Source organism: Cupressus sempervirens, chromosome 9 (assembly GCF_028749045.1).
Source record: "Cupressus sempervirens isolate cs-2001-9-10 chromosome 9, ASM2874904v1, whole genome shotgun sequence".
Classification (NCBI taxonomy): Eukaryota; Viridiplantae; Streptophyta; class Pinopsida; order Cupressales; family Cupressaceae; genus Cupressus; species Cupressus sempervirens.
In genome coordinates this window covers 132,121,788-132,144,013 of record NC_143126.1, presented here as the reverse complement: position 1 = coordinate 132,144,013, position 22,226 = coordinate 132,121,788, and the positions used below count along the sequence as shown (strand labels likewise).

Sequence of the window (22,226 nt, the reverse complement as noted above, 5' to 3'; positions counted from 1 at the left end):
AGTGGTGCACCAATTCACTAAGGAACACTACGAGGTTTGACATCGATTGAGATTGTTGTGCCAATTTCAAACCAAATTGAATCTCCTAGAACTAAGAGAGACTATTGTAGATCTTAATAGCATGGTCCTCTAGCATCTGACAGTTTGTCAATAGGCATCATGAGCTCCCAGTTATAAAAATCAGAAAATTGTTACCCAAATGTGATAAGGGCACCTTGGGGACACTCTAATTTGAGATGCTTGTGAGTGTTCAAGATTTTTGTAGATGAAATAGTGGTGTCACTAAGGTTACCCTAGCCATCTAGAGACAATGAAAAACAAGATGATGCCACAACGAATGGTTCAAAAGCTGCGCAGTGGTGCATTGATTTACTAAGGAATACTATGAGGTTTGGCATCAACCGAGATCACTGTGCAAATTTCAAACAAAATTAAATCTCCTAGAAATGAGAGAGGCTATTGTAGACATTGATATCACAATCCTATAGCATCTGATAATTCATCGATAGGCCTCATGAGCTCGAGTTACAAGCATCAGAAGATCTTTGCCCAAATGTGCTTAGGGCACCTTGGAGATTCTCAGGTTCAAGCTGCTTGTGAACGTTCTAGGCTCTCATGAATGAAATAGTGGTATCAATAGACTTCACCCATCCATCTAGAAATAATGATGCCAATGAAACTATGCCAAGATGAATGGTTCAAAAGTTGCATAGTGGTGCACCAATTCATTGAGGAACATTACAAGATTTCACATCAACTAAGATTGTCGTGCAAATTTTAAATGAAATTGAATCTCCAAGAACTAAGAGGGGTTATTATAGACATTAATACTATAAACCTAGAGCATTTCACAATTTGTTGACAGGCTTATTAGCTCTAAGTTGCAAGTGTCAGAAGATCATTGCCCAAACATTCATAGGGCACCTTAGAGATGCTCCACTTTGGGGTTCTTTCAAATGTTCTAGACTCTCTGTGGATGAAACAATGGTGTCATTAGAGTTCACCTACCCATCCAGAGCTAACAATGTGACAAAATGATGCCACAATGAATGGTTTGAAATTTGTGTAGTAGTACACTAATTTTTTAAAGAATACTATCAAGTTTGACATCGACTGAGATCACTGTGCCAATTTCAAGAAAAAATGGATATCTAAGAACTAAGAGAGGTTGTTGTAGAAATTGATATCACTATTCTATAGCAGCTAACAGTTCTTTGATAGGCATTACAACCTCTAAGTTAGAAACATTGAAAGATCATTCCCAAAATGTGGTTACGGCACCTTAGAGACACTTTAGTTCAGGGTGCTCTCAAATATTCTAGGCTCTTCGTGGACAAAATAGTAGTGTCACTAGGGCTCACCCAACCATCTAGAGCTAATGGCAAAAACAAAAAGATGCCATGATGCACTGATTCACTAAGGAACATTGGGAGGTTTAACATCTATTGAGATCATTGTACTAATTTTAAATGAAATTTAATCTCCTAGAACTGAGAGAGTTTATAGAAACATCTATCATGATCTTGCATCATCTGACACTTCGTCAATAGACCTCACAAATTATGAGTTATAACCGCCAGAAGATTTCTGATCAAACATTCTTAAGGCACCTTGGAAATGTTCCAGTTCATGATACTCATGATTGTTCTAGGTTCTTTTTGGACGAAACAGTGGTGTCACTAGAGTTTTCCCAACCATTTGGAGCTAACAACACTGATGAGATGATGCCACGATGAATGGTTCCAAAAGTTGTGCAATGGTGCACCTATTCATTAAGGAACACTAAGAAGTTTACCAATGATTGAGATCACTATACCAATTTTAAATGAAATTGAATCTCCCATAAATGAGAGATTTTATTGTAGACATTGATATCATGATCCAAAAATAGACAATTTTTCAATAGGCCTCATGAGATCTGAGTTACAAACATCGAAAGGTCGCTGCCCAAATGTTCTTTGAGCACCTTGGAGACACTTAGGCTCAAGGTGCTCTTTAACATTCTAGCCTCTTCATAGACAAAAGAGTGGTGTCACTATGATTCATCGAACAATCTAGAGCTAATGATGCTGATGAAATGATGTCATGACGAACAGTTTGAAAGTTGCATAGTAGTGCACCAAGTCACTAAGACACACTGCGAGGTTTGACATCAACTAAGATCATTGTGCCAATTTCAAACAAAATTGAATATCCCAAAATTGAGAGAGGTTATTGTAGGCATCGATATTATAGTCCTTTATCATCTAATAGTTTTTCAATAGGCCTCACGAGTACTATTTTACAAGCATCACAATATTACTACCCAAACATGCTTAGGGCAACTTGGAGATGTTCTAGTTTGGGGTGCTCACAAACATTCAAGGCTCTTTGTGGATGACACAATGGTGCGATTAGGGTTCACTTGGCCATCTGGAGCTAATGGGGCTGAAAAAATGATGCCACAAAAACTAATTCAAAAGTTGTATAGTGGTGCACTGATTCACTAAGGAACACTATAAGGTTTGGCATCAACCGAGATCATTATGCCAATTTCAAATGAAACTGAATCTCTCAGAATTGAAAGAGGTTATGAAATGGGAAACACAATTATAGAGGAGAAATTTATTTATTGTAAATTGGTGTAGGGGCACCAAGAATCAGCAACCAATTCATGAAGCCATTTAAAGTCCACAAGAAGACTATGAAGACAATCGAGTCACCTAATGAATATCAAAGGATCAAAGAGGTTAAAGGGATTTTAAACAATGTAAATCCAATAAATTATAGCCTATTGGCATCTTTGATGTTTAATGCCATGCAATCGCATTCAAATAAATAGATTTCATTTATATATTTTAAAAGTCAAAATTTGGATGTAATATGGACCAATAGTGTCCAAGGGTTCTTTTGGGTAGTAACGTGTATAAGCATGAAGTGATTTAGTAATAAGGATTCCAATTTAATATTCAAACTCAAATGGCTAATTAGCCATTTAGGGGGGAAACTAGTATTTTAATGCTTAAACATTCAACCAATCCCTCTAACCGGTTGAGGATGGTTCAAGAAGTTAAAATGAAGATATATGTATCCATTTTGAAGTCATGTACAACATATTTTGATGTCTGGAGTGTACAGACAACAAGAGTCATTCAATGAAATAAAAAGTGTCAATTTTACAATCCATTGTTTTGTATTGTGGAAATGTTCAATACTTATGGTTTTGTTTTTCAAACTAGGGATGAAGTAGCAAGCAATTCTCGATCATTCATTTCACTGTTGAATGCATTGTGAGTTATTTTCAAGTCTGATTTCATGTGTTAGTAACTGGTGAAAATTAGTGATTGTGACTGAGATCCATTCAATACTTTGAATCGGCATTATATCCTTCATGTAATCAACTGGAGTAATGTTTTGAAAGTTAAAAAAAGTTATCAGAAGATTCCATTTTCATGTTGGAGTGGTTTGAGAGTCATTCGGGTAAGATTGTACCCTCTTAGGCAGTGCCATAGACTATGTAGTTTAGATTTTATTTTCTTTTTGTATTTAGTAACCTTTCCATGGACCCAAAGGCCCAAGACCCATGTAAGGAGGGAGAATAACCATGTACCATATTTACTAATTATTATGTTTGGAGAGATTTTGAAGAGGTAAGTGATCACTGGCTGGAACAGTGTGTTCCTCAAGGAATTTGGTGGCTAGGGAGCAGCAGTAAGAGATCGGGCTTCATAGCATGGAATTTTTATGATTGGGATAATATTACTTTGGTTTACTAATGGTGAATCAACCAAAATATAGGTATGGATGTGTGTGGGGAAGGGATATTGGAGAAACCCTCAAATCAAGGGTTTAAAGGCATCATTTTGGGGTTATTGATGTTCCAAGGACTTTGGGTCTAATTCCTCTTGGAATTAGGGGTTTGGTAACATATTGAGACACTTTTGAAAGCTTGGAGTCTTGGGGGTACAAGTAACTAGGTGTTTCTTAGTTAAATCACCCTATTTTGGTGCATTTTAGGGTCACATAGTGAGGACAGTCATACATGGTCCAAAGGAGCCAACAATAATCTTATAGTATGTTGTGGTAGAGCTAAAAGGGTATCCAAATATACCATTTATTTTTTCTAATTATTAGGCCTCTTTAAGCTAGTTTATAGTCCTTTTGCTATTGTGAGTGGAAGATAAGTCTAGGAACTTTAAAACAACTTTAATACATCCTTATATACATGAAACAATTCAAATCTATCATTAATTTGTATTGTGAAGAGTCTTGGTTGGGTGGAGTCTGATAAAGCCATTGTGCACCTTTGGGAAAAGTGTGGGTTTTTAAGCCAAATTTGAATAACTTAACTTGTGTAAAATGTCCATCACCATTTCCTCTGCATCAAGTGGTATCAGAGACTAGGGAAAGGTCTTGTGGAGGTTTTGTATTGATCTTGAGAGGTTTGGTTTCTTGAATCCTTAGATAAGACCTTGAAGTTGAATCATCTTTTAAGGAGTAGCCCTAAGTTGATTCTTGTACCAAGTTGATCAGGAACCATGGCTAAAGGAAAGGATGGAGATTTTCCTACTAGAGCAACCAACGTGGAGTTGGCAAGGATTGTGAAAGAACAATTGGCTGATAAGAAAAAGATTAAGGCAACCCTTGAGCAAGAGAAGAAGGAGAAATTTGAGAAAGACAAGGAGATGAAGATCATGATGGAGAGAATATTGACCTTAGAGAAAAGAGACAAGAGCTTCAGACAGGATGAAGAAGTTGTTGATAAAGAAGAAGAGGAACTCCAAGAGGAAGAAGGGTTAGATCCTGATGAACTAAAGATGGTTAAGTTTGCTAAAGTCATCAAGAGTGGTGATATAAGGGCAAGAGCTAATTTTCCTAGGTTCAATGCCATGGAAAATTTCTTTGAATGTGAAGATGTGGAAGAGAATTAGAAGTTGAAGATAGCAAAGTCCAAGTTGAATGGACATACATTGCTATGGTGGGATTGTGTGCAAGCGGAAAGATGGAAGAATGGTAAACCCAAGATTCCTTCTTGGTACACCATGATGGATAGGATGAAGGGAAAACTTTGCCAAATGATTATAGTGTTGACTTGTATAAGAAGATGCAAAGTCTAAAACAAAAAGACATGGAGGTGCAATGATATACTGAAGAGTTCCATAAAATTGACATGAGTAAGTCATGACAAGGATATGGATGAGAAAATTGCAAGCTACATGGGGGGATTGAGGTTCAACATAAAAAATGAACTTAGTTTTTGTACCCCTAGGTATATTGAGGAATTATATAGGCTAGCCATCAAGGCTAATGAAAAGATCAAAGGGAGACAAGACAGTCAAGGCAGCAATAGAGGTGGATCTTCCATGAGAGGAAGAGGAGGAAGAGGAAATACTAATTTTCTAAATCAGCATGACAAAGATAAGGACAAGACTTATTCATCTAATACAAGAGATGGGTATAGAGGTGGAAGAAGTGGAGGAAGAGGCAATGGAGTATTCACAAGGAGATACTTCACTTGTAATGAAGTGGGCCATTAGTCATATAGGAGTCCTAAGTGGATTGAAGATAAAGGTAAAGAAAGAAGGGTGAATTTGGTGGAAGAAGAGACAAACAAGAAAAAGAAGAGTCTAGAAACATTGTGATTTTACTAGATGAGGGAGAGCACTTATTCATGGGGAGAAATTAGATATCTTACAATCCAAGCATTTTCAGATCCAATTAGTTAATTCAAGGTAAAGTATGTAGACTCATTATAGACCTAGATTCAAATCATAATGTTGTGTCTCATGAAGTTGTTCAGAAGTTGAATTTGCAAAAATTTGTACATCTTAAGCCATATTATGCTACTTGGGTTAATGAAAATAAGAATTTGTTAGTTATTACCCACATTATGATTGATTTTTCAATTGGTAAATACAGAGAAAGTGTTATGTGATGTTATGGGTATGAGTTGTGGACATCTAATATTAGGTAGGTCTTGGCAATGGTCAAGGAAAGTAATCCATGATAGATTCACTAATAAGTATTTTTTTCACCATGAAGGCAAGAAGTTTGAGTTGCAACCTTTATTGAGGGTTCAAAAAGAACCTATACTTATGTGTTTTGGGCAAGAGATAGCAAAGCAAGTTAAGTATGAATAAACTAATAAACTAAAAATCTCAATTAATATTGTCATCCATATAAATACACTAATAAATTAAAACTCTCAATTAAAACTACCATCAATACATAGGCACTGACATATTAAATATAATTAAAACATCCATATAGATAGATTAATAAATTAGAACTATTATTCATATAAATACACTAATAAATTAAAACTCACATTATATTAATAAACTAATAAATTAAAATTATCAATTAAAACTAACATCCATATAGAAACACTAATAAATTCAAACTCTCAGTTAAAACTATCGTCGATATAGATACGCTAATAAATTAAAACTACAATCCATCTATATATACTAATAAAGTAAAACTACTATCAATTAAATACATTAATAAATTAAAACTATTTAAAATTACCATCCATATAGATACACGAATAAATCAAAACTTTTATCTATATAGATACACTAATAAATTGGAACTCTCATTTATATAGATAGACTAATGAATCAAAACTCTCATCCATATATCTAAATTAATAGATTAAAAGTATCATCTATATAAATACACTAACAAATTAAAACTACCATAAATATAGATACACTAATAAATTAAAACTACTATCAATATAAATATACTAATTAATTAAAACTAACAATTAAAACAAGCAACCATATAGATGCACTAATAAATTAAAATTACCATTCATATAAATACACTAATAAATTAAAATTCTCAATTAAAATGATCATCCATATAGATACACTAATAAATTAAAACTACCATCCATATAAATTTACTAATAAATTAAAATTATTAATCATATAGATACACTAATAAATTAAAAGTATCATCTATATAAATACACTAACAAATTAAAACTACCATAAATATAGATACACTAATAAATTAAAACTACCATCAATATAGATATACTAATTAATTAAAACTACTAGCCATATAGATGCACTGATAAATTAAATTTTTTAATTAAAATTACCATTCATATAAATACACTAATAAATTAAAACTCTCAATTAAAACTATCATCCATATTAATACACTAATAAACTAAAACTCTCAATTAAAATTATCACCTATATAGATAAGGATACACTAATAAATTAAAACTATCATCCATATAAATTTACTAATAAATTAAAACTATTAATCATATAGATACACTAATAAATTAAAATTGGCATTCATATAGATACTCTAATAAATTGAAACTCGTAGTTATACATATAAATTAATATTCTCAATTAAATATGCTAATCATATAGATACACTATTATACATATAAATACGCTGATAAATTAAGATTCTCAATTAAAAATTCCATCCATATATATACAAATATAAATTAAAACTATCATACATATAGACATGTTAATAATTAAAACTATCATCCATCTATACACACTAATAAATTAAAACTATCATTCATATATACATATACTAATAAATTAAAGCTGTCACACACACACACACACACATAAATTAATACTCTCAATTAAAACTACCATCCATAAAAATACACTATTAAATTAAAACTATCATCCATAATAAATAAAAACTTTCAAATAAAACTACAATCAATATAGATACCCCAATAAATTAAAACTACCATTCATATAAATACACTAATAAATTAAAACTCTTAATCAAAAAAACTATCCATATAGGGTGGATATAGGGTGGAAGAGGAGGAAGAGGAGAGTTTTGAGAACAAGGAAAGGGAGCTAGAGGAGGAGGATTTCTCTTACTCCAAGAGAGAAAAAGAGAAAAGGAAAAAAGAAAAAAGTGAAAACTCAGTGGATAATACCCAGGTGTCTACTGGTAATACCCAGACATCAGTGGTAAAGACATTACTACCGAGACTCATGTGTCAACTAGCTTCACCCTCCAGCCCATTACTTTCTATGAAGACAGTAACAAAATAGACACTTCCGCCATCACAATTTCCTCTCTAGTAAACAAAAAGTGTAATGTTTTTACTAACCCTCAAGTTTTGTAGGATGAAAATCAATTAACAAAGACTAATGAGGGAATTGGAAAGGTCGATAAAGAAAGTAAGGAAAAAGAGGAAGAACGAAATGAAAACAAAATGGACACTTCCCCCATCACAATTTCCTCTCTAGTAAATGAAAAATGTAATATTTTTACTAACCCTCAAGTTTTGTAGGATGAAAATTAATTGACAAAGACTAATGAGGGAACTAGAAAGTTTGATAAAGAAAGTAAGGAAAAAGAGGAGGAACGAAATGAAAAGACTGCATAGCTAGAAACAAGAGTCAAAACCTTGGAGGAGGGATTCTACACTTTCTCTAAATTTGCACTGAAGGTCACTCATGCAACTACTACTACCCTCTAGTTCTTGGCTCAGGAGAAGGATGAATCGAGGATGGACATGGGAGATAATAAGCTCCTCTATAAGTTTGTTGCTGATGACTAGGCTTGGCTTCTTCTGACTAGGAAAGGAAAAAAAAAAGATGAGAAATAATTTGACTGTTTATGAGGGATTTAATGATCCTTTTTTTTTTCTACTGCTACCTAGTTTGATGGTTCACAGCTATTACTAAGACTTGGGTTGGCCTGTTTGAGCCAACAATTGTTTATTTAGAACTTTATAGTTTGTTTAGTACTATAGTTTTTTCATTTCTATTAATGGTTGTGTATTGTATGGGTTACTTTTACCTATAGTGTTTATCCTGGACATTAGTCAGTTGGATTGTTACAAACATTTGCTACACTTGCTTACTTCTTGATGGATTTTTTTTGGTTGGTATAGTTTAAGTGGCTATGATGCCTCTTGTTACTTCTATAGGTGTTTGCTGGTAGTGTGTTGGTTACTAGCATTCTTTTTGTAAGGGCCAACCCCCTTGTTTTGGTCGCTTTATATCTCAAAAACTATCCATATAAATACACAAATAAATTAAAATTACCATTCATACAAATATATTATTAAATTAAAACTTTCAATTAAAACTACAATCCATTAAAATTCTAAATTAAAACTACCTATAGATACACTAATAAATTAAAAATATCATATATATATATATAATTTGAAGTAAAATTTTAATGCATAAAAATATACTAATAAATTAAAACTATCATTCATATATATACAATTATAAATTAAAACAACTATTCATATAAATATATAGATAAATTAAAAATGTTATTCATATAGATACACTAATAAATTAAAATTACAAACTATCTATATGCTAATAAATTAAAACTACAAACTATCTATATACACTAATAAATTAAATCTATATACAATTATAAATTATAACTCTCAATTAAATCTACCATCCATATAGATATACTAATAAATTAAAACTATCATCCATAAATATATGCTAACAAATTAACACAATTAAAAATTAAAACTACCATACATAATGATACACTAATAAATTAAAACTAACATTCATATAGATACAATAATAAATAAAAAACAACCATTCATATAAATACACAAACAAATTTAAAATGTTATTCATATAGATACACTAATAAATTAAAACTACAATTCATCTATATACAATAATAAATCAAATCTACTATTTATAATACATAATAAATTAAAACTCTCAGTTAAATCTATCATCCATATAGATACACTAATAAACTAAAACTAACAGACATAAAGATACACTAATAAATTAAAAATCTCAATTAAAATTGTCATCAATATAGATAGAGTAATTAAAACTATAATCTATTTATATATACACTAATAAATTAAAAATACCATCCATATATATATATATATATATATATATATTAATAAAATAAAACTATCATCTATATATATACGTTAATAAATTAATACTCTCAAGTAAAACTTTAATGCATAAAAATACACTAATAAACTAAACTTACCATTCATATAGATACAATAATAAATTAAAACAACCATTCATATAAATACATAAACAAATTAAAAAAGTCATTCATATAGATAGACTAATAAATTGAAACTATCATCGATACAAATGCATTAATAAATTAAAACTACAATTCCTTTATATACACTAATAAATTAAAAATATTATCTATATATATACACTAACAAAATAAAACTACCATATATATATATATATATACTCTGAAGTAAAATTTTAATGCATAAAAATATAATTAATATATACTAATAAATTAAAAATACCATGAACAAAATTGAACGTAGTTAAAAATTGAATGATGGCTCGCGTGAGGTCTAGGTCGCGAGCTAGGGCACCCGTGCCCTAGCTCTGTTCTGTTGCTGCTTCTGGTTGCTGCGTAGGTGGGTGTTTGGAGGATTGAAGGGTGTTGTTTTGGGCGGCTCTTCCTGCTGAGACAAGGTCTAGGTCGTGCTGCAGGGGAAGAGTATTTTTGCTGTGCATGGGGACAATTTTCTACATCCTTTATGTTCTCTGCTGTGCGTGGCCAGTGGACGAGGCCGTTTGGGATTTGTTTTCCCATGCCTCTGTTTTGTTTGTTGTTGGGAAGCAAGGAGGAGTCTTAGGGTAGCACTGAAGATTGGGTGGAGTTGGTTTGAGGGTGGAGGGTTTACCCTTCCCACTCTTGGCTTAGACAAATGGTGGATGTTAGGGGAGAAACAACGATGTTGAGCCCTTGAATGGATTTTAGGGCGGCTTTAGGCTTTAGGTTTTCAAATCAAGGGATGAAAACCTTTGATAACAATCTGTTCACTCTGAACACTGCGAATGTTGATTTGGGATTATCTAACAGTTTGAGGATCATGAAGACCAATGGTTGTCTTGAGAGGTGCAAGGAGAGGCCAAAATTGGTGGTCCTGGTTGAAATGATTGCGGATGATGTTGAATATTTCTCACATCATTCCATTTATTGTAAGTTCTTAGGGATGAGGGTGTCCTTACAATTCTTGGAGGTTTGGGCTCGGAGGACCTGGGAACCGAAAGGGGAAATGGAAATAATGTTGCTAGCGAACAGTTATTTCATGGTTACTTTCAACTATATTGCCGATCGTAATAGGGTGTTTGAGGGAGGTCCCTATTTCCACAATAAGGTCGGGTTATTTATCAAGCCATGGCATGCTGGCTTCAACCCTGCAGAGGAGCTACCTAATTGTGTCCCAGTATGGGTTCGCCTATCGAGGTTGCTGATTGAATGTTGTCGAGAGGATGTGCTTCATCTTTTGGCCTCCATGCTTGGAAAACCTGTAAGGACATCTTCGCAGACCTTGGGTAAAAAGGTAATGTCTTTTGCTCGCATTTGTGTTGAAATTGATCTTAGTAGACCCTTACCAGATGCAATAGAGATGTGTGTGGGTTCTTATTCTTGGGTGCAGCAATTGGATTATGAAACTCTTCTGTTTCATTGCCACCTTTGTCGAGAATATGGTCACTTGTAGCAAAGATGCCCAAGGAATCATCCTCGGGAATCCCATTCGTCACAACCTGAGATCAAGCCTCCTGAGGTAGATAAAGGGAAGAGCATTACTTCTGTAGAGGCAGGGGCTTCTGATGGCTTCGTTCTGGTTAGGGCTCAGAATAGGAACAGGGGTCTGAAGAGGTCCTTTAAAGAAAGGTAGGATGATACTTTTAATAGGTTTGAAGTTTTGGATGAGCTTAGCTAACAAGAAGTGAACCCGGGTTTGATCAATTTGGATCAAGGGCTTGTGGACTTAGCTCAAGATGATCCTATTATTGAGTCTACTATGGATCCTCTAGGGGAGGAGTGTCAGCAATTGGATGTTGATCAGCAAAAGGGGACTTCTGAGATGCAAGAACCCCTAGCTATTGTTTCCACTACAGGTATGGACTCTTCAGCTCTTGGACATCACATTGGTTCATGTTCAGCGGTGAAGAATAGGCCTCCTCCCAAGCTTGGTATTTTGCAGAAAGATATTAAGAAGGGTGGGACAGAAAAATTGGGTAAACCTGGTAGAAAAAAGGATGTGGAAAAGATTAAATTGGCTGGTGAAAATTTGGTGGAGTCGGGGGCAGTTAAGCCCCTAGATGCTATTTTTTCAAGCTCCTTGAAATGATTGTTTTGTCATGGAACGTGAGGGGCTTGAATAGTGGCCCCAGACAAAAAGTTGTTCTTGAGTTAGTTAGAAGACAAGGTCTTGATGTTTTGTTCCTACAGGAAACCAAGTTACCTATGGAGAGTATGCAAGGTCTAAAATCTAGGGTGTGGAGAAGTGGGGAGTGCCAATGCATTGGTGCCCATGGTGCTTCTAGAGGTTTGGCTTGCTTATGGAATCCTAGAAAAATCCAACCCCTTTGGTGGATTTCCTCCAAATCCTCTTTATCCATGGTTGCTACTAGCCTAGAGACAGGTGAGGTCATTTTATTCTCCAATATCTCTGCGCCTATCGATATCTAGGGTAAACATGCTTTGTGGTCCCACATCAAGCTGGTTTGTAGTATGCTACCCTTTCATCCTTGGATTTTGGTTGCAGATTTCAATGCTATCTGTGAGTTGGCTGAGAAGCAGGGTGGTATTGGTAGATTGGAGCCTTCTGCACTGCTACTTCAAGCCAATATCAAATCCCTAAATCTTGTGGATATTAAATCGAATAATGGACAGTTTACCTAGAACAACCGACAGAGTGGCGAGTTTTGTATTGCAGAAAGGTTAGATCGGTTCTTGGTTTCTTGTTATTGGATTGGTGGGATGTGGTCATCTTTCTCAGAGATTTTGGATTGGAGGGGATCTAACCATTGCCCTATCAAACTTACTTTGGAATCATCTCGGGTGCTACAGAAGCCTTCCTTTAGGTTCCAACTTATGTGGCTTCGGGACTCATCTTTGCATGATTTGGTCTCTGATTGGTGGAAGAAAGGTAGACCAGCCTATGGCACTTTAATGTATATTTTTGCCAAGCTACTTCAACATGTTAAATTTGAGCTCAAACGATGGAATCATTTGCACTTTGGGAATTTATTTCATGAAAAGGCAGGAGCTCAGGTAGATTTGGATGGTATCACTAGAAGGATAAGAGAGGAAGGGGTAACTGATGAATTGCTTCAGGATGAGGCTCGAGCTCTAGAATTTCTTGAAGAATGGGAACTGCGTGAGGAAATGTACTAGAAGCAAAAGGCATGAATTGAGTGGCTCCAGGAAGGGGACAAAAATACAGCTTTTTTCTTCAACTCTGTGAAAGCTAGGAGACATTGTAACTCTATCATGGGATTGGTGAATGATAGGGGAGAGCTTCTTTCTTCCTCTCCCGAAATGTTTAGGGAGGAAATCCAATACTTTGAATCCCTCTTTAGAGAGGACTTGCAAGGAGGGTCTCCTGAGGAAGCGCAAGTTCTTTCGTGCATCTCTGCTCTTGTGACTGAGGATATGAATCAGTAGCTCATGAGGGATATCTCGCTTGAGGAGCTTGAAGGGGTTGTTTTTAACATGAAGAGAGGGAAGGCACCTGGTCCAGATGGATTTCCTATAGAATTTTTCCAAGAGTTCTGGGATATCATCAAATTTGATCTCTTGGTTGTGGTTCACAAGTCTCAACATAATAAACAGATGTTAAAGGCTCTAAATGCTACTTTCCTTGCTCTTATTCCCAAGCAAGAGGGCATTGATAGGGTGTCATTTTTGACCCATCTCATTATGCAATGTTATCTACAAAATCATTTCCAAACTTATTGCAGATAGGTTAAAGAAGGGGTTGGCTGATTTAATCTCTGAGGAGCAAAGTGGTTTTGTGGCTGGCAGACAAATTCTGGATGGGATTGTTATTGCATCTGAGGTCATCCATTCTATGGCTAGTTCAAAAGAAAAAACAATGTTTATCAAATTGGATATGGCAAAGGCATATGACAGAGTAAGGTGGTCCTTCTTGTGGCGGGCTCTTAGTGCTTTTGGCTTTGCAGAAGATTGGATTCAATGGGTTTGGAGTTGTGTTACTTCAGTCTCTTTCTCGGTGCTTATTAATGGGAGCCATTATGAGCTTTTTGGGGCTTCACGGGGGCTTCATCAGGGAGACCCTCTCTCCCCTTATTTGTTTATTCTTTTAGCAGAGGGCCTGGGGAGATGGATTAAGCAAAATGTGGAGTCTGGTTTTATTCAAGGCTGGAGGTGGGGAGGAGCGTTACCCCCGCAAACTCACTTGCAATTTGTGGATGACACTGCTTTGATGGGGTTGGCTATAATGAGGGAGGCATCTAGTCTCTACAGGGTCTTGGATGTGTACTTGGCTACTTCAGGTCAGCAGATTAATGAGGGAAAATCTTATATCTACTTCTTCAATACTCCGAGTTCTATTCAACAGAGGATTGCCCACACTTTGAGGTTTCAGATTAGGAGTCTTCCTTTGAAGTATCTGGGCATTCCCATCTCTATGAGTAGGCTTCCCACGGAGTCTTGGCAGGTTATTTTGGACAAATTTAGGGTGAAAGTTAATCATTGGACCCACCACTGGTTATCCTTTGCTGGTCATGTCCAGTTGATTAAGTCAGTTGTGCAGGCTCTGCCCATTTACAGATGCATGCTGCAAGTTGCTCCTAAGGGCTTTCTTAAGGACCTTGATTCTGTGATGCGTCAATTTCTTTGGGCGGGCTACTTGGAGGCTTCCAAATGGAGTTTGGTTAGATGGGAAGTGGTATGCAGCCTGAAACACTACGGGGGATTAGGTTTGAGGCAGTCAGCTCTGGCTGGTGAGGCGTTGGCTGCCAAACTTTACTGGAGGTGGTGCAATGAGCAGGATAAGAGCTGGGCGATGGTTCTTTCTCAAAAGCATCTTCCGGGGATTCCTCATCTTGATATTTCTAGGTACCCACTTGGAGGGAAGGGCTCTGTGATCTGGGATACTCTAAAGAAAGGGGCCAAGCTTATTAAGGATGGATTGTTCTAGATTTGCAATAATGGGGCGGAGGCTCAATTCTGGTTCGACTCTTGGGATGACTATCCCCCAATCATTTCTCAGTTCCCCAACCTAAGGTATCTTTGTTAGCAGTTTCAAGATGTCGGGTGGTCTCGCGTAAGTGATTTTAAGTCTTTTTTCCCTTTTGGGCAGTTGGAAATGGCTAAATGGAAGTCTCTAGATGAATGGCCAGTTGTTGATTTACAGGAGGAATGTGCTACGTTGCAAACTATCCTCTCCAGTAGAAGATGTTGTGCTCTTCGGGAGGCTGATGTTCTTGCCTAGTCTACCAATTCTAAGGGGATCTATATGGTTGCCTCTAGATATAGCAGATTGGTGTCTCATAGGATGGTTCTTCCTGAAGTGCAGTGGTGGAAGAAGGTCTGGAACAAGCTTTCTTGGCCAAAATGCAATTGTTTTATTTGGATGCTGGCCTGGAATAAGTGTTTGACTTAGGATAATATTCGGAAGAGAGGGTTTCACGGCCCTTCTATTTGTGTCATGTGTGGGGCGAATGAGGAGGATTCTTCTCCTTTTTTTTTTCTTTGCTCCTTTGCTCTGCAACTTTGGCATTTCTGGTGGGGAGTTTGGGCAGTTTCGTGTGTCCATGCGTCCTCTTTGATTGAGTTTTGGCAAAAGATGGGACGTCCCCCTTCTATGGCTCCTTTTCTACAAGAGGTGTGGATTGTGGGGCCTATCTTCTTCTTTTGGCAGATTTGGCTGGAGCACAATTGTAGGATTTTTCAGGGAGAGCAAAGGCTTGTACAACAAATTTGGCAGAGGTTATTAGGCATGATTCAAGAGACAGTGGAGGCTAAGTGCGAAGTGGACTTTCCTTTGGGGAAACAAGATACAGAGTTGGTGGAGAGATTGGGGACATTGGGTTCTTCTTTAATCTTAACCAAAGCTAAGAGGCGGCATCGTGAGAAGCAAAAAATTGACGGGGTTGGTAGATGGCAGCTGCCCCCCATGGGTATCTTGAAGATTAATACTGATGGTTCTTCAAAGGGTAATCCAGGTCCCACTGGTATTGGTAGAATTGGTAGAGATGCTATGGGTTCAGTGATTTTTATCTTTTCCATCTATGATGGGATTCAGACCATTAACCTAGTGGAGGGTTTGGCTATTCTTGCTACTCTTGAGAAAGCTTTTGCTTTAGGATGGAGAAAATTAGTTTACGAGTCTGACTCTCAGGTTTTGATCAACTTGCTTAATGAACGGAGAGTGACTGATGTTAATTGGCAATTGGCTAGGATTGTGCAATAAATTTTGCATGTTAGTTCTTTGATGGACATGGTGACTTTTGCACATATTCCAAGGGAGTGGAATAGGGCAGCTGATTGCTTGGCGAAATGGGCTTTTGAGCATGCTGATGGATGGAGAATTGAGGAATGGGAGCTAGTTCCTCAAGAGTTATGCCTAGACTTAAGGAGCATTATTGATGAGGATAGGGTGGAGAATGGTGGCAGATGATGATTTTGGTCATTTTACCTTTGTCTGGATCTATTCTTTTGTTCTTTCTCGAGACCTTTGGTCCTTGATCTCTATGTATTAGTGTTTTCTATTTTTGAATAAAGTTTTTACCCCCTTTTTAAAAAATAAAAAATAAAATTAAATTAAAAATTAAAAATTAAAAATACCATATATATATATACACTAACAAAATAAAACTACCATATATATATATATACTTTGAAGTAAAATTTTAATGCATAAAAATATAATTATAAATTAAAACAACCATTTATATAAATACACAGATAAATTCAAAATGTCATTCATATAGATGCACTAATAAATTAAAACTACAAACTATTTATACACTAATAAATTAAAACTACAATCCATCTATATACACTAATGAATTAAATCTACCATTTATGATACGCTGATAAATTAAAACTGTCAATTAAATCTACCATCCATATAGATACACTAATAAATTAAAACTATCATCTATAAATGTACACTAACAAATTAAGACAATTAATAATTAAAACCACCATATATAATAATACACTAATAAATTAAAACTACCATTCATATAGATACAATAATAAATAAAAACAACTATTCATATAAATACACAAACAAATTAAAAATATCATTCATATAGATACACTAATAAATTAAAACTACAATTCATCTATATACAATAATAAATTAAATCTAAAATTTATAATACATGATAAATTAAAACTCTCAATTAAATCTATCATCCATATAGATACACTAATAAACTAAAATTACCATACATAAAAATACACTAATAAATTAAAACTCTCAATTAAAATTGTCATCCATATAAATAGACTAATTAAAATTATAATTTATTTATATACACTAATAAATTAAAAATATCATTCATATATATACATTAATAAAATAAAACTATCATCTATATATATACATTAATAAATTAATACTCTCAACTAAAACTTTAATGCATAAAAATACACTAATAAATTAAACCTATCATTCATATAGATACAATAAAAAATTAAAACAACTATTCATATAAATATACAAACAAATTAAAAATGTCATTTATATAAATAAACTAATAAATTGAAATTGCCATGATAAAAATGCATTAATAAATTAAAACTACAATTTTTTTATATACATTAATAAATTAAAAATACCATCTATATATACACTAACAAAATAAAACCACCATCCACACACACACACACACACACACACATATTCCAAAGTAAAATTTTAATGCATACAAATATAATTATAAATTAAAACAACCGTTCATATAAATACACAGATAAATTTAAAAGTCATTTATATAAATACACTAATAAATTAAAATTACAATCCATCTATATACACTAATAAATTAAATCTATCATTTATGATACGTTGATAAATTAAAACTCTCAATTAAATCTATCATCCATATAGATACACTAATAAATTAAAACTATCATCTATAAATGTACACTAAAAAATTAACACAATTAATAATTAAAACTACCATACATAATGATACACTAATAAATTAAAACTACTATTCATATAGATACAATAATAAATAAAAAGAACCATTCATATAAATACACAAACAAATTTAAAATGTCATTCATATAGATATACTAATAAATTAAAATTATAATTTATCTATATACAATAATAAATTAAATCTACCATTTATAATACATGATAAATTAAAACTTTAAATTAAATCTATCATCTATATAGATACATTAATAAATTAAAACTACCATACATAAAGATATACTAATAAATTAAAATTCTCAATTAAAATTGTCATTCATATAGATAGACTAATTAAAACTATAATTTATTTATATACACTAATAAATTAAAAATACCATCCATTTATATACACTAATAAAATAAAACTATCGTCCATATATATAGATTAATAAATTAATACTCTCAAGTAAAACTTTAATTCATTAAAATACACTAATAAACTAATCCTACCATTCATATAGATACAATAATAAATTAAAACAACCATTCATATAAATACACAAACAAATTTAAAATGTCATTTATATAGATAGACTAATAAATTGAAATTACCATCGATATAAATACACTAATAAATTAAAACTACAATCCCTTTATATACACTAACAAATTAAAAATATCATCTATATACACTAACAAAATATATCTACTATATATGTATGTATGTATGTGTACACTCTAAAGCAAAATTTTAATGCATAAAAATATACTAATAAATTAAAACTATCATTCATATATATAATTATAAATTAAAACAACCATTCATATAAATACACAAATAAATTAAAAATATCATTTATATAGATACACTAATAAATTAAAACTACAAACTATCTATACACTAATAAATTAAAACTGCAATCCATCTATATACACTAATAAATTAAATCTACCATTTATAATATGCTAATAAATTAAAACTCTCAATTAAATCTACCATCCATACAGATAATAAATTAAAATTATTATACATAAATATACACTAATAAATTAACACAATTAAAAATTAAAACTACCATTCATAAAGATACACTAATATATTTAAAAAATCATTCATATAAATACAATAATAAATAAAAACAGTCATTCATATAAATACACAAGCAAATTTAAAATGGCATTCATATAGATACACTAATAAATTAAAATTACAATTTATCTATATACAATAATAAATTAAATCTACTATTTATAATACATGATAAATTAAAACTCTCAATCAAATCTATCATACATATATATACACTAATAAATTAAAACTGCTATACATAAAGATACACTAATAAATTAAAACACTCAATTCAAAATTAAAACTATCATCCATAAATATGCACTAGTAAATTAAAACTCTCAATTAAAATTGTCATCCATATAAATAGACTAATTAAAGCTACAATATATTTATATACACTAATAAATTAAAAATATCATACATATATATACACTAATAAAATAAAATTATCATCCATATATATATTGCCTGCGTTCGTTGCCTTCTTGTTCTGGGGTAGCCGGTGTGGGGCAAACAGCTAGGGGCAAGTTTTTGTGGCTCTTCTAATTGATTGGGGATTGGGTTTTGGTCCTCGCTCATGGGGCAATTGGAGGTCCCATCTCAAATTTTATCTGAGGATTTGGTGATGGCTGAGTCCTCTCTTTTGTTGCGGGGAGGGCCTGAAGGTAAAGTTTTCAATACTCCATCTGGGATGCATGCATCATCAATGAAAGATTCTGTCTGTATCAAGAAGAAGAATGGATGTTTGGAGTGATCTGATGATCGACCAGTGTTAATCATTCAACTAGAACAAATTTCAAAGGATGTGGAGTATTGGGGCAAGCATGCGCTCATTTGTAAGTTTCTGGGTCTCCGGCTCTCCCTTCCTATGCTGGAATCGTGGGCGCATCAGATATGGAACCTGGAAGGGGATATGGAAATTCTTCTGGTGGCCAACAACTATTTTTTGGTCATTTTTTCAAGTATGTCAAACAGGAACAAGGTCTTTGAGGGAGGCCCATATTTCTTTAACCAGGTTGGGCTTTTCCTCTTGGATTTAACTCCGCTGAGGAGATCTCATCTCGAGTCCCTGTGTGGATTAGGATTCCTCAATTGCCTCTGGAATTTTGGAGAGAGGACATCCTTCATTCGATATCGCTTCTGCTAGAGAAACCGGTTGGGTCGGCCACACTAACCCAAGATCGAAAGGTAATTTCATATGCTTGAATTTGTGTGGAAGTGGATCTAAATAATCGGCTTCCTGATTCTATGGAAATTTGTATGGGCACTTCTTCATGGGTTCAGCAGTTGGACTACGAGACTTTACCCTTCAGATGCAGGATTTGTCGTGAGTATGGGCACCTACAGTGCAAATGCCCCAAGTATAAAACTTCTCAGTCATCTACGGCTACTGTTTCGACTCCTAAGGAAGACAAGGGTAAGGCCCAGATGCCAAATGGTCCCTCTGCGGATAAGGAGGGTTTTATCCCAGTTAAGCCGCGTAATAAAGGAAAGGTGCAGAAGAGAACTTGGACAGATAGACAAAATGATGGTACTTTTAACAAGTTTATGTTCTAGAGAATTTGATACAAGAGGAAGGAATCCCTATTGAGTTACCTCTGGGTGATGGGTCCTTTTCTGCTCCCCAACTCCAGGAGGATGGGGTTCTGGTCCAGGTTGCTAAGAAAGAACAAGGCCAGCCAGTTGGATTAAATGGAGTGGTTCAGGAGATTAGTTGTGATATTCCTGGAGGGTCGCATCTCGGTGACACTCTAGGTATCACAGTTGCAAATCTTCCTAGCAAGAAAGGGGTGCCTGACAATACAAAAGGCGCTAAAGCTGCTTCCACTTTAGGTTTACAATAGAAGCCTTTTAAAAAGGGGACTGTAGAGAAGTCTGTTAAGAGTGGAAGGAAGACGGATCAGGAGAAGGTTAAGATGATGGGCGAGACTTTGGTTGAGGCGCGGTTAGTGATGCCCATTGACTCCCACTTATCACAGTCCTCTAAATGATTATTCTATCTTGGAATGTGAGGGGGTTGAGCAGCATCCCTAGACAAAAAGTTGTTCGTAGATTGATAGAGTCTCATTCTCCAGATGTTTTGTTCATTCAGGAAACTAAGTTTTCAGTTGATGAATTGAATAACTGTGGACCAAAGATTTGGCCCCAAGGTTGCTGGCAGGGAGTAAGTGCTCAAGGGAACTCAAGGGGCCTTGCTTGTCTCTGGAATCCTACGAAGGTGACTCCTTTGTGGTGGATTGCGAGCAAGTCTTCTATCTCCTTCCTGGCTTCTCATTTTGAGACAGGTGAAAGGTGCTTATTCTCTAATATTTATGCTCCTAGTGACTTGGTTGGTAAATCTCATATGTGGTCTCATATTATGTGTGTCCATTCTCTGGACCCATTTCTTCCATAGATTGTGGCTGCAGATTTTAATGCTGTTACGAGTCTAGAGGAGAAGAGGGGCGGACATTCCCGTTTGGGTCCTTCTTCTAGTATGCTTAGAGATAATATTGGTTCTTTGAATCTTATTGATGTTAAAACCAACTCTGGTATATTCACTTGGAACAATAGAAGGAGTGGGACGGAGGCTATTTCTGAAAGGCTCCATAGATTCCTAGTATCCTGTTATTGGATGCATAGTAGATCGACTACCAATTCAAAAATTCTTGATTGGAGAGGCTCTAATCACTGGCCTATTAGGCTCTTTGTCAACCCTTTCAAGACCTCCAAGAATCCCTCTTTCAAGTTTCAGCTGATGTGATTGAGGGATCACTCCCTGCAGGATCTTATGATTGCCTGGTGGTATGAGGGTAAGCCTCCGCATGGAACTTCCATGTACACCTTTGAGAAGAGACTTCAGCATTTTTAAGTTCAAGTTGAAGAAGTGGAACAAATAGTGCTTTGGAAACCTGCAAGAGCATTTGAATGATGCTCAAGCTAGGTTGGATAATGTCACTCACCAGATTAGGGACCTAGGCATGACTCCAGATTTGATGTCTCAAGAATCCTCAGCTCTGAAGGAAGTTGAAGAATGGGAGCTTCAGGAGGAAATATTTTGGAAGCAAAAGTCTCGGGTAGACTGGTTGCAAGAGGGAGATAGAAACACAACTTTCTTCCACAACACTGTCAAGGCCCGCAGGTTTGGGAATTCTATCACTTCTCTTGTCTCTACTTCTGGTGATCAGCTATGTTCCAAGGAGGCGATTGCTTCAAAGGCCATCAGATACTTTTCTCAACTCTTCTCTAAGGAAGACCCTGCTTCCTTGGAGG

General features: G+C 34.6%; 1 protein-coding gene across 1 annotated transcript; it reads left to right on the top strand.

The window, feature by feature from the left end:
* Window positions 1-15,109: 15,109 nt before the first annotated feature.
* On the top strand, window positions 15,110-16,216 carry LOC149537879 (uncharacterized). The gene is made up of 2 exons (XM_089802393.1): window positions 15,110-15,223; window positions 15,407-16,216. The coding sequence occupies exons 1-2, from the start codon at window positions 15,110-15,112 to the stop codon at window positions 16,214-16,216; spliced, it is 924 nt and encodes a 307-aa protein (XP_089658519.1).
* Window positions 16,217-22,226: the final 6,010 nt, after the last annotated feature.

Excerpts from the sequence above, each read along its gene's own strand:
- LOC149537879 (XM_089802393.1), top strand. The coding sequence starts at position 15,110 with ATGGCTAAATGGAAGTCTCTAGATGAATGGCCAGTTGTTGATTTACAG. Across the intron at positions 15,224-15,406 it reads GTGCTCTTCGGGAGGCTGAT|GATAATATTCGGAAGAGAGG; the intron begins GTTCTTGCCTAG and ends TGTTTGACTTAG.